This window comes from Lissotriton helveticus, chromosome 12, assembly GCF_964261635.1.
Source record: "Lissotriton helveticus chromosome 12, aLisHel1.1, whole genome shotgun sequence".
Taxonomy (NCBI): domain Eukaryota; kingdom Metazoa; phylum Chordata; class Amphibia; order Caudata; family Salamandridae; genus Lissotriton; species Lissotriton helveticus.
The window spans coordinates 100,740,813-100,754,572 of NC_136073.1; the positions used below are offsets into that span (position 1 = coordinate 100,740,813).

The following is a 13,760-nucleotide window of genomic DNA, read 5'->3' on the forward strand; positions in this document are numbered from 1 at the left end:
GAGATACTACCTTTCAGAATTAAGTTTGATTGAATCTTTGCAGAGGGGTGGCCATTTTATCTGAAAAACAATGGTTTTGATACATTTTGCAGGCTTTTTTCATAGAATAGGACACCCTTTATTTTGATCAGTCTTGTAAACGAAGGAACGTTTTGATAAATGTCTGGAAATGTGTATCTTTTACTCTCTAGTTAAGTTCCTCTAGCTGTTACCCTGGGTCTGCTCCAGATCTCTATGTCAAAGATACCCCATTCCCTTCCTGGAGTTTGGGTAGATAATATGAGCTAAGGAAATACCTTATGGAGGTTTGGGTAGTTTTTAAGAAAGCTAATGCTTATCTTCTCATAGCAGCAGAATACTGGGTGATACTTTACAAATGCACATAATATAACGATATATGATCACTGATAGTAAGCCCTGTTTATATGAAGAAAATCCACAGGATGTTATGTGTGTGGATATTTTTCATGGAAATGAGTTGAAAGCACTGTTTCCCTCAACACTTTTAAGCTTTACATCCTAATCACCCAGCATCTCTTTGTCATGTCACCTATGTCTGCAGTTTTAACATCCGTTCATACCACTGGGCACGAACCATAGACTTTGCTGTACACGAAATTAATCAAGATAGAACATTCCTCCCCAATGTCACACTGGGTGTGCGGATCTTCGACGTCTGTCTGTCTTTGACGAAGTCTCTCAGAGGACTCACCAAGCTGTTGGCAGGGGATGACAAAGGCCTCCCAAACTACCGCTACCTGGACAAGCCCCCACTGCCAGTCATCATTGCAGACTCAGGCACCACAAAGTCAATTGCCATCGGCAGGTGGCTGGGGCTTCACAGGTACCCACAGGTAATGTCAGAGAGTAGAACATGTTAGGGAGTGCAACAAAGTGAAAAGAAGTTTTGACGGGTAGGTTATAGAACATTAATCAGATTTAGACACATCAATTAATGCTCATATATAAATATGGCATGTTCTATAAATTTGATTTCTCTTAACTCTAAGAAGCTAGGACAATCTATTTGGACTAAACACTTGAAGGGCAGATGTACAAAGACAATTTACGATAGCAGACCCTGAGATTTGCAAAATCACTGGGTTTGGAATTTGCAACAACAAAATGCCTTTTATTGTACATACTAAACCCATTTTTAAAGTCGGAAAAGTCTTTCTTAGTACTAAAATCTGTTTTGCAATCCATTCCAAACCACAGTATGATGAGGCATTAAAGAGGCGCACCCTCATAAATGCAAGTTCGAGTTCCATGTATCAATGTATGTATCCATGGTTTGCAACTGTAATAGTGTTCATAAACCATTGACCAGTTACCAATACCTAAAAGGAGGTGGTAACTGATTTTCAAAGGGGTTGGTTTCCTCAGGAGAACTTCACCTTTGTGAATGCTGTCAGCAGCCTGAGGTGAAATAGACAATGGTTGAAGGAACCACTGCCACCTGCTTGATGTTTTTTACCAATGGCTTTAAAAAAAAAAGCAACATCTGTTCCTTTGAAGAACAGGAACCGCTTTAAAAAAAAAGCTTCCTGTTTGGGAACGGAAACACACGAATGGTGGTTTGGTGTTCCCTGTCGTCCAAAATCTCCATGTATGTACCTAAGCACACCTGATTGATTAATATTCATTTGGCGACTTGTTCTGTGATAATCGGTGACTGGAGATTTTGCAATGCAACATAATAGGCCATGGGTGGCATTGAAAATGTAAAGAATGGTCACAAATAGCTGATGCACAATTTGCAACCACTTTCTGTGACAAGTCTTATAGTACATTTGACTCATAATCTTAATTACTTCAGAGTTCTATCCAGAAACATTAGGGATTGCAGCATTATCCTGGCTCCATTAATTTAAATCTCATAATTTAAGTGCATGTCTTTTCAAAGCATTGATTGACACTGAACTCTGCTCAATGCTCCTGCCCTGTCTGTTTATTTGCAGATTAGTTACTTTGCTAGCAGCACTGTGCTAAGTGACAAGGTCCAGTTCCCGTCCTTCTTCCGAACTATTCCTAGTGATGACTTCCAAGCCAGAGGCCTCGCACAACTTGTGGCCCACTTTGGGTGGACTTGGGTGGGACTTCTGTCAACTGACAATGACTATGGCCAGCTGGGCTCTCAGATTTTAAAAGCAGAGCTCTCTAAGTTTGGAGTGTGCATTGCATTCCACAAAACCATCCCCCTTATTTCCCAAGACAGCAAGATCAACCATATAGTGGAGGAGGTCCAGAGGTCTACAGCAACAGCCATCCTTGTCTTCTCTTCTGATCCTTATATATGCCCCATAATGGAGAAACTATCCAAACTGAATGGTGCAAGGAAAGTTTGGATTGCCTCTGAGGGTTGGTCTACCTCCCCTTTTGTTTCCACTGTAGAACTTGCAAATATGCTGAGTGGTACGATTGGGTTTGCCATACATAAAGGAGAAATGCCTGGGTTCACAGAGCTCATTCTCCAGCTTCATCCTCTGTCCTACCCACATGATCCATTTTTGAAACTCTTTTGGGAACATGCATTCCAATGTCAATGGCCAGGCACTGCCATCATGGTTGATTCAGGTCTAAATAAGACATCAGAAACTATTTGCACTGGCTATGAGAACCCGATGGCTATTAGGGACCGATACTTCATTGCCTCTGACTTGAGAATCAGTTATAACATTTACAATGCAGTGTATGCTGTGGCTCACACATTAAAAAACATGTTGTCTTGTATACCAGGACAGGGACCTTTTACGAATAATACCTGTGCCAACGTATGGAACATTGAACCATGGAAGGTGAGACTGGCAAATAATGAGCGAAAAGTGGAAGTACACAGTTGTTTTAATGTTAATAATGTATGTAATGTACTGACAGGAGGGTGGAGTCCTGTTCTGCCCCCAGATCTTGTACGGAGTCTGCCTATACAGTAATTCATTCATCTCCTGTTGGCCAGAAATCATTTAGATGACTGGCGCCTGATCATCCCACCTGGCAGAGCATGATCTCCGTCTTGCTAGCATTAAACTGCAGTGAGTAATTTCTTAGACAATAGGCTATTCTCTCCATGCACTGGTTAAACGATTCCTAGGACCCCATAGAGCCTGGGTTGAATAAGACTGTCAGTTGTGTGTCATATGTAGAATTAATTAGGTTCATTTCGAGCCCACATATGAGTTTGATGAGAGACTGGATGCATATAATAAACATGGTGAGACTGAGAGAGGAGCCCTGCAGAACTCCCTGCATTAGTGCAATGAAGCTTTTCATGGTCAGATAGATTTCTTTTCTTATGTTTTCTGTGCCTGCATAGGGCATTGAATTCCTCTGACCTCAGCCATAGCAACACAGGCCTTAAGCCGTTCTCAAAGGAATAGATTTTAGTAACAACAACAAATTCTTTTTTCAGTTCAAAATATTTTATTGGGTTTTGCAAACAAATACAAAACAAAGAATGATGCAGTGTTGGTATATATAACAGATTTATACTAATGTCAAAAACATTGTCATACTATATACCAAAAGTTAACAATTGTCATAGACGTAATACAATTATAAGGAGTGAATACAAAACAAACAAGCTCCTTCCCAAAGCAATAGTCATACAACAATGTCTATAAAATAAGGAATGGAATTACTAAATAATTTATAGGCTAGTGTTTATGTAATCATCAATTGGTCTCCATAACTGTTGAAATGAAGATATATTTCACAAGTTTGCTTATATGACAATTGGACATCAGATCTAACAAAAGTAACATAAGACCACCAAGCCTGAACTGATATTGCCTCAGCTGACTTCCAATAAGAGGAGAAAGAAATTAGAAGATCAAAAAGTTTAGAACGGGACTCCAATAAGGTAGAAGTAAAACGTGTGATTTACAAATAAGGAGGCCATAAGTAAGGGCCTCAGAAATAGTAAGAATTTTAACAATAATATCCCAAACATTTCTCCAAAATTGAAATATTACTGCACACTTAAAAATAACATGCTTTAAAGTACCTTCATAACATTTACAATGCTAACATAGTGGGGAATCAACAAGTTTAGTCACATATAATTTATAAGGAGTCCATAGATAATTGAATAAAATGAAAGAATTAGTTTGAGATAACGATACAGAAAACCACCTTGAAATGTCAGTAGTCCATATTTGTCACCACTCATTTAACGAAAAATTAATTGAGAGCTCTGCATTCCAAAAAGTGGTTAAAAAAGTTAGGGGCAGATTTATGATGCCCTTGCGCCGCAATTTCGTCACTAAATGTGACGCAACAGCGGCGCAAACAATGCGCCCTATTTACAACATGACGCATCTAAGAGATGCGTTACGTTGGAAAGCCTTGCGCCATAAGGAGGCGTTCCTGCACAGGGGGGGGCGTTCCTGCGCAGGAACGCCTCCTAAAAGTGGCTGAGTGATATCTATGAGATTTCACTCAGTCACTTTCTACGCCAAATCCTTACGCCTGCTTGAAGCAGGCGTAAGGGTGACACAGCATGAATTGAATAGGTGGCTCCTGTGCATTGCAGGAGTCATGTCGCACTTGCGACATGACCCCTGCAATGCGCCGCCCGTACGCCGAGAGATGCGTCACGCATCCTCACTGCCTTGCACCATGGTGCGCTGCATCATAAATGCGGCGCACCATGGGTGGCGGAGCAGTGGCGCACTGTGGCGCATGTTAACTGGCGCATCCCTGGGGATGCGCCAGTTAACATAAATCTGCCCATTAGATTGGTAAAACTTGTACAATTTATCTGTTTGTAAAATCGGAAGACAGCATGTTGGGAGGCTGAAAAATCTTTATTGCAAGTTACAGAATCAGGGGTTTTAAATTGGGTAGCACATTTGGAAAGGTGTTAAGTGGGACATTACAAAGAATTTCATAGTTAATAGCTTTGGTATTCAGTAGAATGAATTTAGCTTGTAATTCAGAGAATGATAACAATCCCCCTTTTTCGTAAATATCCTGAAGGAAGTAAATACCAGCTGATATCTATAATTTCCAAAATGTGATAGTGCGGTTAAACTTTTGTATAGGATTGTTCCAAAGAGAAATCATAGCAAAATCTGAAATATGTATCGAAAAAGAAGCATCAGAGTCAGTATTAATTAATTTAGTAAATGGTATGGTGGGGGAGGGTTTAAAAAATGTCTTTGTATTGGACAGAGGCAAAAGTGAAGGAAGAGGATTGGGCAAAACTACATCTCCTTCTATCAGTAACCATTTAGGGGTATATTTAGGGTCTGTACAATTAAACCAAAGTGAACCTTGTTTGAAGATAAACATTTTATGATATTTGAAAAAATCAGGCAGGCCAAATCCTCCATTAAGTTTGGAAAGTTTAAGTTTGGTATGACAAATACAAGGTGGTTTATGATTCCAAACAAATTTGGAAATAAGTTTATCAATTTTTTTTTATAAAATAGGAGCGGTAACTGTAAGGGGATCATGGATAAAGTGTAAAAAAAAATTGAGTCTCGTACCATTTTGACGGTTTCAAGTACCCCCCCCCCCCCCTAAGACAAATGTATTGGGGACCGCTGGCAAATTTAATTTGTGATATTTGTCTTTCAAATATCACAGTTGAGAGTAATGGAATGTTTTAAGGAATGTCAAATAGTATACCCAAATATTTAAATTTCTCATTTTGCCAAACAATTTCAGTACTATCCAGTATTGAACGTATGCAATGGATGTTTTATGGGTATTCAAGGTATAACCAGAAACAATAGAGTATTCACGTATAACATTTAAAACTGCAGGTATAGATGTGGCTGGTTTACTATAAGCAGACATTTTAAGTTTAATGTTAGTGAACTCTATTCCTGCAATATTAATGGCATTCCGAAAATGAGAGAAAAGGTTCAATTGCTAATATAAAAAGAAGAGGTGACAATGGGCAACCTTGTCGGCTTCCTCTATAGAGAGAAAAGGGATTTGAAAATTGACCATTAATAAAAAGACGAGCAAAAGGGGCGCCATATAATGTTGAAACCAATTTGATAAAATTATTACCAAAATTAAAAGATTGAATCTGAAAAAGAAATTGCCAATTACCTTTATCAAATGCTTTCTCCGCATCTAGAGCAAGAATTTTTATGAGTAAACTCTTTTTGCGAAATATTTTGGGTTCATCCTCGGGTATATCATATTTGTCATAAAACCGAATGGTTGCTTTTCACCATTTGCTTGTTACATCACACTTGCCATTCTTTATTGTTCTGCAGAAGTAAACTCCCAAGGGGGGAGTGAGTGTTGTTTCTGCTGAATGAAAAACACAATGACCTTTATTCATAAGGAGTTTTCTCCCGGTCACTCAGTTTCATTATCATGTTTTGCTGACAGGATCTACGAAGTGCCACATGATGGACCTTTCGACAGGCCGACCCTCATAGGTTAAGTACAGTTTTTAACAAGAGAAGAGTGGAAAGACTAGATGTTAGGAAATTTGCTACTATCAGTTTCACAAAATCTTTGGCTTATTTTGATGAGGAAACTCTTTTTTCAAAAATATTTTGGGTTCATCCTTGGGCATATCATAAATATCACCCACAGATTACAGGCAGATAGATACCACAATAAACTGCAAAATTTACGAGCATGGTCCAAACGTGGTATAAAAAATATTTTCTGTCTTCTTTGTTTCTCAAAGTGGGAAAAAGATTGATCGTCAGACAGCAAACCATTAGTTGATTGTTATTTTTTAGAGAAGAACGCTCATTCCTCCACAGAATTGTTTTGAAATATTTCCCCAAAAGTACCAATTTATTAAACTTTGGGAACTTTTTTAGGGTATTTCAGAGTAAACCACACATCCTAAGCATCTCTTGAATGTCCAACATACGGCAAAAGGTACACAAGTTGACAACTTGAGTACGAGCTATCCCAAATGTAAAAAAGTGCACAGTGCTGGTGCTAGAGATCGCGGGTCACCCGACCAATAATTTCGCCACTTCTGGCTTCGGGCCCATATACTTTACTTTATCATATACATTGATCAGATGACCACACAATCTACTACCAATAATTGTGAGTTCCCTTTCGATTATTTCCAGTGTACCCAACTTACCATCCACCGTTATGGGTACCTATGACCACGATGGGTCAGGGAGCTAGCTGTAAAAGGAAAGGCAGCAAAATATAAAACCTCAACTTTTTGTATTTTATTTCATGAAATGACCACGGACAACTGAGAAGTTTTAAAAGTTTATCCTAGATTTCAGATTCTGCAATCATACAGTTTATAGTAATGAGGCAATCTATAATCAGAATAACGAAGAGCACATAACCGTATAGGAAGAGTATACAGGTAACCATCTAACCTTATAATGAGGGACAATCCCGAAATAACGGAATTGAAATTCGAGAGAGGGTACTAAATGCTAGGAACTTTTATGCACGTTTAGGATTTTATCATTAGGTCATATTTCGAGAGAAAAAGACACTAGGGAAAACCTATACATCTATGGAAGGGTAGAAAATTTCAATACGTTATAATTCTAACGTTATTACTTTGATTCAGTATTTTAAGAAAAATTTGCAAAACATATTTAATTCATAAACAGTATGGAAAGATTTATACTAAAAAGGCAGGGGAACATAGGAACATGCTATGAAATGCAAACTGTAAATGACTTTAATGAGATGCAATGATTTGCAGAGAAAAGCATGGAAAATTAACATATGCAAAAGGTATGTCTTTATTGAAGCAAAGACAGAAAAATAGGAAGGTACTGCACCTTCCTATTTCTTTTTTTTTGAGGATTTCAGCGAGATATTTACCTAGACTGGTGTGAAAACCAACCCTGGCCACGGGTCAGTTAAGGACAGGAAAACCCTCAAGGAAAGATAACCCTCAGTGGGACAGCAGGTGCAGAATGGACACCCCAGGACAGGACAGGAAACCCAAATTAGGATCAGGACAGGACCACCAGGACACGACCAGCACCCGCAGTTCGGAAGCAACGCCTGCGCTCCACCCTCTCTGCAGCTATCGATCAGAACCCCGATTGGGTCAGCGAACTCCCAGCAAAAGTGCTCCGCCAGCACTTAAGGTTTAGTAAAACCTTAGTCTATGGTCAAATTCGGACAGAGAGCTCCGCAGCACCTCTGTATCAAGTCACCTATTGAGTGTGTTGGGTCAGTGACAGGTCAGCTATTCAGACAAGTCGGACAATTTCTCTAGCTAAACCTAGGCTAGATATACTGTTTTGGGACAGGGTACCACCCCATAAATGTTGCAAAGTGTCAGAATCCCCAATTTGGATTGGTCCTAAGGTAGGATTTGGTTAACACACCAATCAGAACAGACTATTCTAAGGCCTACTTTGCATCCTAAGGTGCCGCCTAGCAAGATTTTGGGTTCCCACGAGAAGTCGCAGGGAATACAATGGGAAGAAATACAATGTATTCAAATAGGGTACAAGTTAGGCTTTCTCGCTGGGTGAAGGTGCATTTTCCCATGCAGGCTCTGGCATCAACCTTCTTTGGCTTGGTTTCAATGCCACCGCACCATCGACTGATTCGGCGCAGTAGTGCCCTCCAAGATGGACTCCCCAGCCCCATCACCCCTCAGTGCCGAGGATACATGAAAAGTAAGCGAAAACAAATTAATACATGGAAATAAATGAAGGCATTACATGTCATATTTTCGTACTTCACGTTTATCATCATAAAAATATACTATGCAATTTAAATATTAGTGCAATATATAACGACACGAGAGCAACAGCACAAGCTTCACCACGTTAATACAGAGAAAGGCCATCTTGTGGCTATTACGCATGCGCACCCTTTCCCTCCAAAACTATCTCTACGCGAAGTCACGTGAGTGTGACTGACGCATGCGCAGAAGAGGAAAGTCAAGCAGCGGCCATTTTAGGGACAAGAATTAATCGTATTAGTGAAACACATAAGCAAGCATCTCTATGATACCCAGGCACATTCAAAATACATAAAATTAGTAAAACAAACACTTGAAGTTACGAGATTATAATAGATTTTCGAGGTTCTTGACTCGAGCAAGTCGCGATGCGAAATCTTGCTCTATCACTGGAACTTTAACTAACTGATTTTTAAATCTAATATTGGATGGGTGCTGATCATGTAATAATTATTTTTCACAGAAAGGTGTACACTTAATATGTATACTTAATATGTTTTCACTTAGTGGAAGGTCATGTACCTGAGTGAAGACTCTTCCCCATGGTTCAACAATCTGGTTTCTTCAATACCAACTTTTTAAAATTAAAAACATCCATTTTAACTTTCAATAAGCAATGGCACTTTTTAAATACCAACTTTTTCATTGTGGAATAGCTATTTAGAGAACTCTAGCAATTTGTTACTGTCCACATGACGGTTCCCCCCCAAAAAACTTTTATCTTTTAAAATGTAGAACCATTTTGAAAAAGAAAATTCCACTTCCATGCAGACGTTTTGACTAAAAAATAAAATTCCCATTTCCACTTACAGTGTTCTGTGCAAGGACCAGCTCCTATGAAAATACTATTATAGACAGATTGGTGGCAGGATTATTTTACCATTCTTTTGAAACCAAAAAAAGATAATTTGTATGTCTCTCTGCTCTCCCTCAACAGATATTACATTACCTCAAGAGTGTTAGCTTTCGGAACAAACTTGGGGAGGAGATGTCCATTGACAGCCATGGAGACCCCCCTGCTGTGTACGACATTGTTAACTGGCAAAGCAGCCAGGAAGGCACCATCCAGCATGTGAAGGTTGGCAGTTTTAACAGCAGGGCACCCAAGGGTCAAGAAATGTTCATCAACTTTAGCGCCATAAAATGGAACATGGCAGGAACTGAGGTATAGCACCAGGCATACAAAAGACCTTTTTACATCCTGAAGATAGTGATGGTTAAAAAATGTGGTTATTTGACAGCAGTTTAAGATTGTTATTGAAGAAATGCAAAGAATAGGTGAGATTGTCCCTTAAAACATGAACATTGAATTTTATGAGACTTTATTAAATGACTGAATTGAATATTGAAAAGTAACATTTCTTCTTACGGACCTTTTGTCCGGATACGTTTAGGCCATAAAAACTTTGCCATATCAAAGGCAGCATTCAATAGCCAGTTGTAGCCGTTTTAACTACTCAACACTATTGTTTTGAGAAAAATGAACTGAATTATTTTATCAGTTCTGATTGGGTTGGAGATAAAACAATATTTGCATTACATATTGAGGCCAGAAAGAACAAGGCAAGATTAACCAAAACATTGTCTAAATAATATAGGTTTGAGGATACATTTTATATAACCAGTTACAGATCCCAGTAGTACTTGCAACCCCATTTCTGCCTCACAACTCAATCAACACTTTAATAAAATGGGGGGAATTAGCCAGTGACTTTCTTTACACTGACAAACAACATAATCTACAATGCATGTTAAAGAAGAAGTGGTTGCTTCTTGCTTATTACTTGTTTCTGGGACTAATTTTGTGATTTCGATATGTTATAACTTGTGGATGCATTCCTGATAAAGCCTTACTGCTTAAATTAGATTATGTTGTTTAAAGATGCCTATTTGTGCAATGTTTTAGACAAAGTCATAGAAAAGACATTACCACAGGCAACTACTAATGTTAACAGCCTGCGATTAAAGGGATTTAACTATCAGCCTTTCTTAAAAAGAGGAATAACCAAGCTGCCTCTTCCAGCCAGCCTCCAGTAAGGTTAGCCTTTCTGTGAGAAATAGGAACTATACTCCACCCAGTGTTTAAGGTTAGGCTTTCCATTTATTAAAATGGACTCATAGGAAGTCCCTACGTTTTTTTCTGGTTTACATTTTAAAGGTGAACATATAGGACTAGTAACCCAATAAATCATGAAATGCAGTCTCAAAGAACCTACTAAATTCGAGTAAATTGAGACCTATAAAAAGGTCCTTTTCTAACTTCTGTTGTTAAACGTAATCTTTTTTTTTACAAATTAACTGAATAAAACAGTGTTGGTGAGATATATAAACGTTAAACTGACTCACTGCTAACAGATTTAAAACTTGACTCATTGGTAACTGACCTTGAAAATCTATCCTACATATTCTGCACTTTAAACTTAGAGCTCTCTGCAGGATAAGAAAGTACATTTAGATTAATCTAATGCTGTAAGCTCCCTGCCAATTTGCTAATTCGGTGCAGTGTCATCTGATGGGTACAAAACTAAAATTAAAAACAAAGTAATACCAATTAAAGCACCAAATTAGATCTATGTCCTAAACACCACTGGTCACTTTGTGACAGGGTTTGGAGATTTTTTTTTACAGAGGATAAAAATAGCATTTTCTTTCCTTTTCTGTGCTTTACACACTTCCATCCCACTATAAATGTTTATTGCTCTAAACAAAAGCAAAGAAATGTCAAACTAAATTCAGTATTACTTCAAGTGTGACTTTTCGCCTAAAATTACATATATTCTGAGACTTTTAATCTCATTTGGGACCTGTTGGGGTCTTCGCAATGAGATGTACTAGCCTGCAAGGATTTCTGTAGCCTGAATCTTCTCCTGTCTCTGCCTCACACATTCGACCCCCTATACCTTTAAATTGCAAATAGGATTAAAGTAGTAGGGACAAAATATTGAGGACTACTTTGTATTTGTAGATATAATTATTGCCAGTATCATTACAAGCACTATTAAAACATAATGTTAAATACTGAATAGTATCATCTGTGTACTTCCAAATAGATTTTAGTTTTTTTTTTTTATGAATTGTAAATCTGTCATTCACGCAATATCTTCATGCTAAAAAAATTGTGCGAAACAACAAAAGCACTGCAAACAGCACCTGTTCCTGTTCTGTAACTCCTGTGTATTCACTGCAAATGGAGCATTTCCCGTATATTTTTTTATTGTCAATGGAGTGTAATTACATGAAGTGGCATAATGACGTAATTTCAGGAGTTAAGCGTAACATGAATAATGCAAAATTCTGAAAATTCTGAATTATGCTTGAGAATATAAATTTCTCCCAGACTTAGTAAATATGTTCTATTATATTCCCATTTTCTTATCCTAGATGGTGTAATGTTCTTGTCCTTCCAATACAATTGCCTTTTTGTATTCCTTTATCATTCTCAGATTCCCCGCTCTGTGTGCAGTGAGAGCTGTGTCCCTGGGTATAGGAAAGCTGCTTGCAATGGACAGCCCACATGCTGCTTCGACTGCATCCAATGTTCTGAGGGGGAAATGTCTAATGAGAAAGGTATGGAATTCTGAAAAGAGCTATAATAATAAAAATACTTTCATCATTATTTTAATATTACTGCTATAATTATTATAAGGGCTTCTTTTTCTACCACTGTTCATATTACTACAACTCCTGCTGCTAATACTAATTCTACCCTACCCCTATCAGTACTATAAATATTACTACTACTACTACTATTACTACTATTACTACTAATATTAATAATAATGATAATAATAGCACTCTATCAAAACAATTGCATAGGCAAAACCTTTGAACATTAAGCACTTTGTATTTTTTTGAACATTGTTTAAATCGGAACAAGATTTTTGCTCCCATTACTGAGGAATATTTGCCCTTGTTCATATGTTGAAGGTTTTAACTATTTACTGTCACTGGCTACTGCTGAAATTTGTATTGCAGCAATTAATTATATAGGAAGAACCATGTCCGGAGCCCTTCCGACCGAATCGGTCAGTGCCGGCCGGATTCCATTCCGACCGAGCCATTCCGATGGGCTCGGTCGGAATGGAATCCGACTTGGATTTCCGGATGGCCTACGACGGGCTCGGAGAGCCTGTCTTCTAACCGGAAATCCTTCAGTACACCCCTGGTCGCCTCTTTATGACCAAAGGAGTACGATGGCAGTTTTTCACTGCCTTTTCGTGCTGGTCTGTCCGGCACAAAAACGCAGTCGGAAACTGTCCTTGGGGGCCCCCAGCAGAGCCCCCATGGGTGCAAGGCTGCCGAATGGCAGCCTGGGGGCCTATGGTGCCCCTCTATGGATCCCTGCACCCGGTGGCAGGCACCTTAGGGTGCCGGCCACAGGGAGCAGGGATGAACTGCACCCCAGCTTTTCTCAATGCAGGCATGCATTTCGCTCGGAATGCATGCCTGCATTGTGAAGTATACAAGTGCGACCAAACTCTGTTTGGTCGCATCGTATTAGCAGGGCCGTAACCCACGACAGCAGGTCAGTGGGTTACTGCTCCTGACCGATGTCGGACGGACCTGAGTACGTCCGACATCAGAATTGGCCCCCAAATGGTGTAAAAAAAAAAACTTAACCCCAGTGTCAAAGGAAAGGGAAGTGTCACCCCTAATTTTGTAGCCTCAGATACAGGGAGGGGGAGCAGGTCGGAGAGCTCTGGCCACCACAGCTCTGACCATACCGACCTTTGCTCACCAAAAAAGAAGATTTCAATCTGGTTGGTATTTAATTTAAGCCACTTGTCAATGTTCACCATACTATGTTTAAACCTCTCTTACACCAAAGGAACATTGTTGCCAATGGATACAAGATGAGATTGTGTGTAATATGAACCAATGTATCATAATATCCTGAAATACAGATGAATATATATTATCAGCAAACAAAATACACATATATACAATATATAATGAATGTTAAATAAAAATTTACGGAAAGTCTGTAAATATTAGCTATACTAATTTTTCAGTGTAAAATGTTTTAGATGGGGAAAGAAGGGTCCTTGTCCCTTGGCTGTGTAACTATCAGTATAATTATAAGAAACAGGTT

The 13,760-nt window shown here is 38.8% G+C and overlaps 1 protein-coding gene across 1 annotated transcript in view; it reads left to right on the plus strand.

The window, feature by feature from the left end:
- The window catches only part of LOC144797949 (vomeronasal type-2 receptor 1-like), an 84,265-nt gene that overhangs the window by 20,544 nt on the left and 49,961 nt on the right, over positions 1–13,760 (plus strand). The window contains exons 5-8 of the mRNA XM_078668753.1: positions 563–854; positions 1,962–2,069; positions 9,606–9,833; positions 12,112–12,235. Of these exons, the coding sequence (XP_078524879.1) occupies positions 563–854; positions 1,962–2,069; positions 9,606–9,833; positions 12,112–12,235 (752 nt within the window). The remainder of the gene's footprint in view (positions 1–562; positions 855–1,961; positions 2,070–9,605; positions 9,834–12,111; positions 12,236–13,760) is intronic.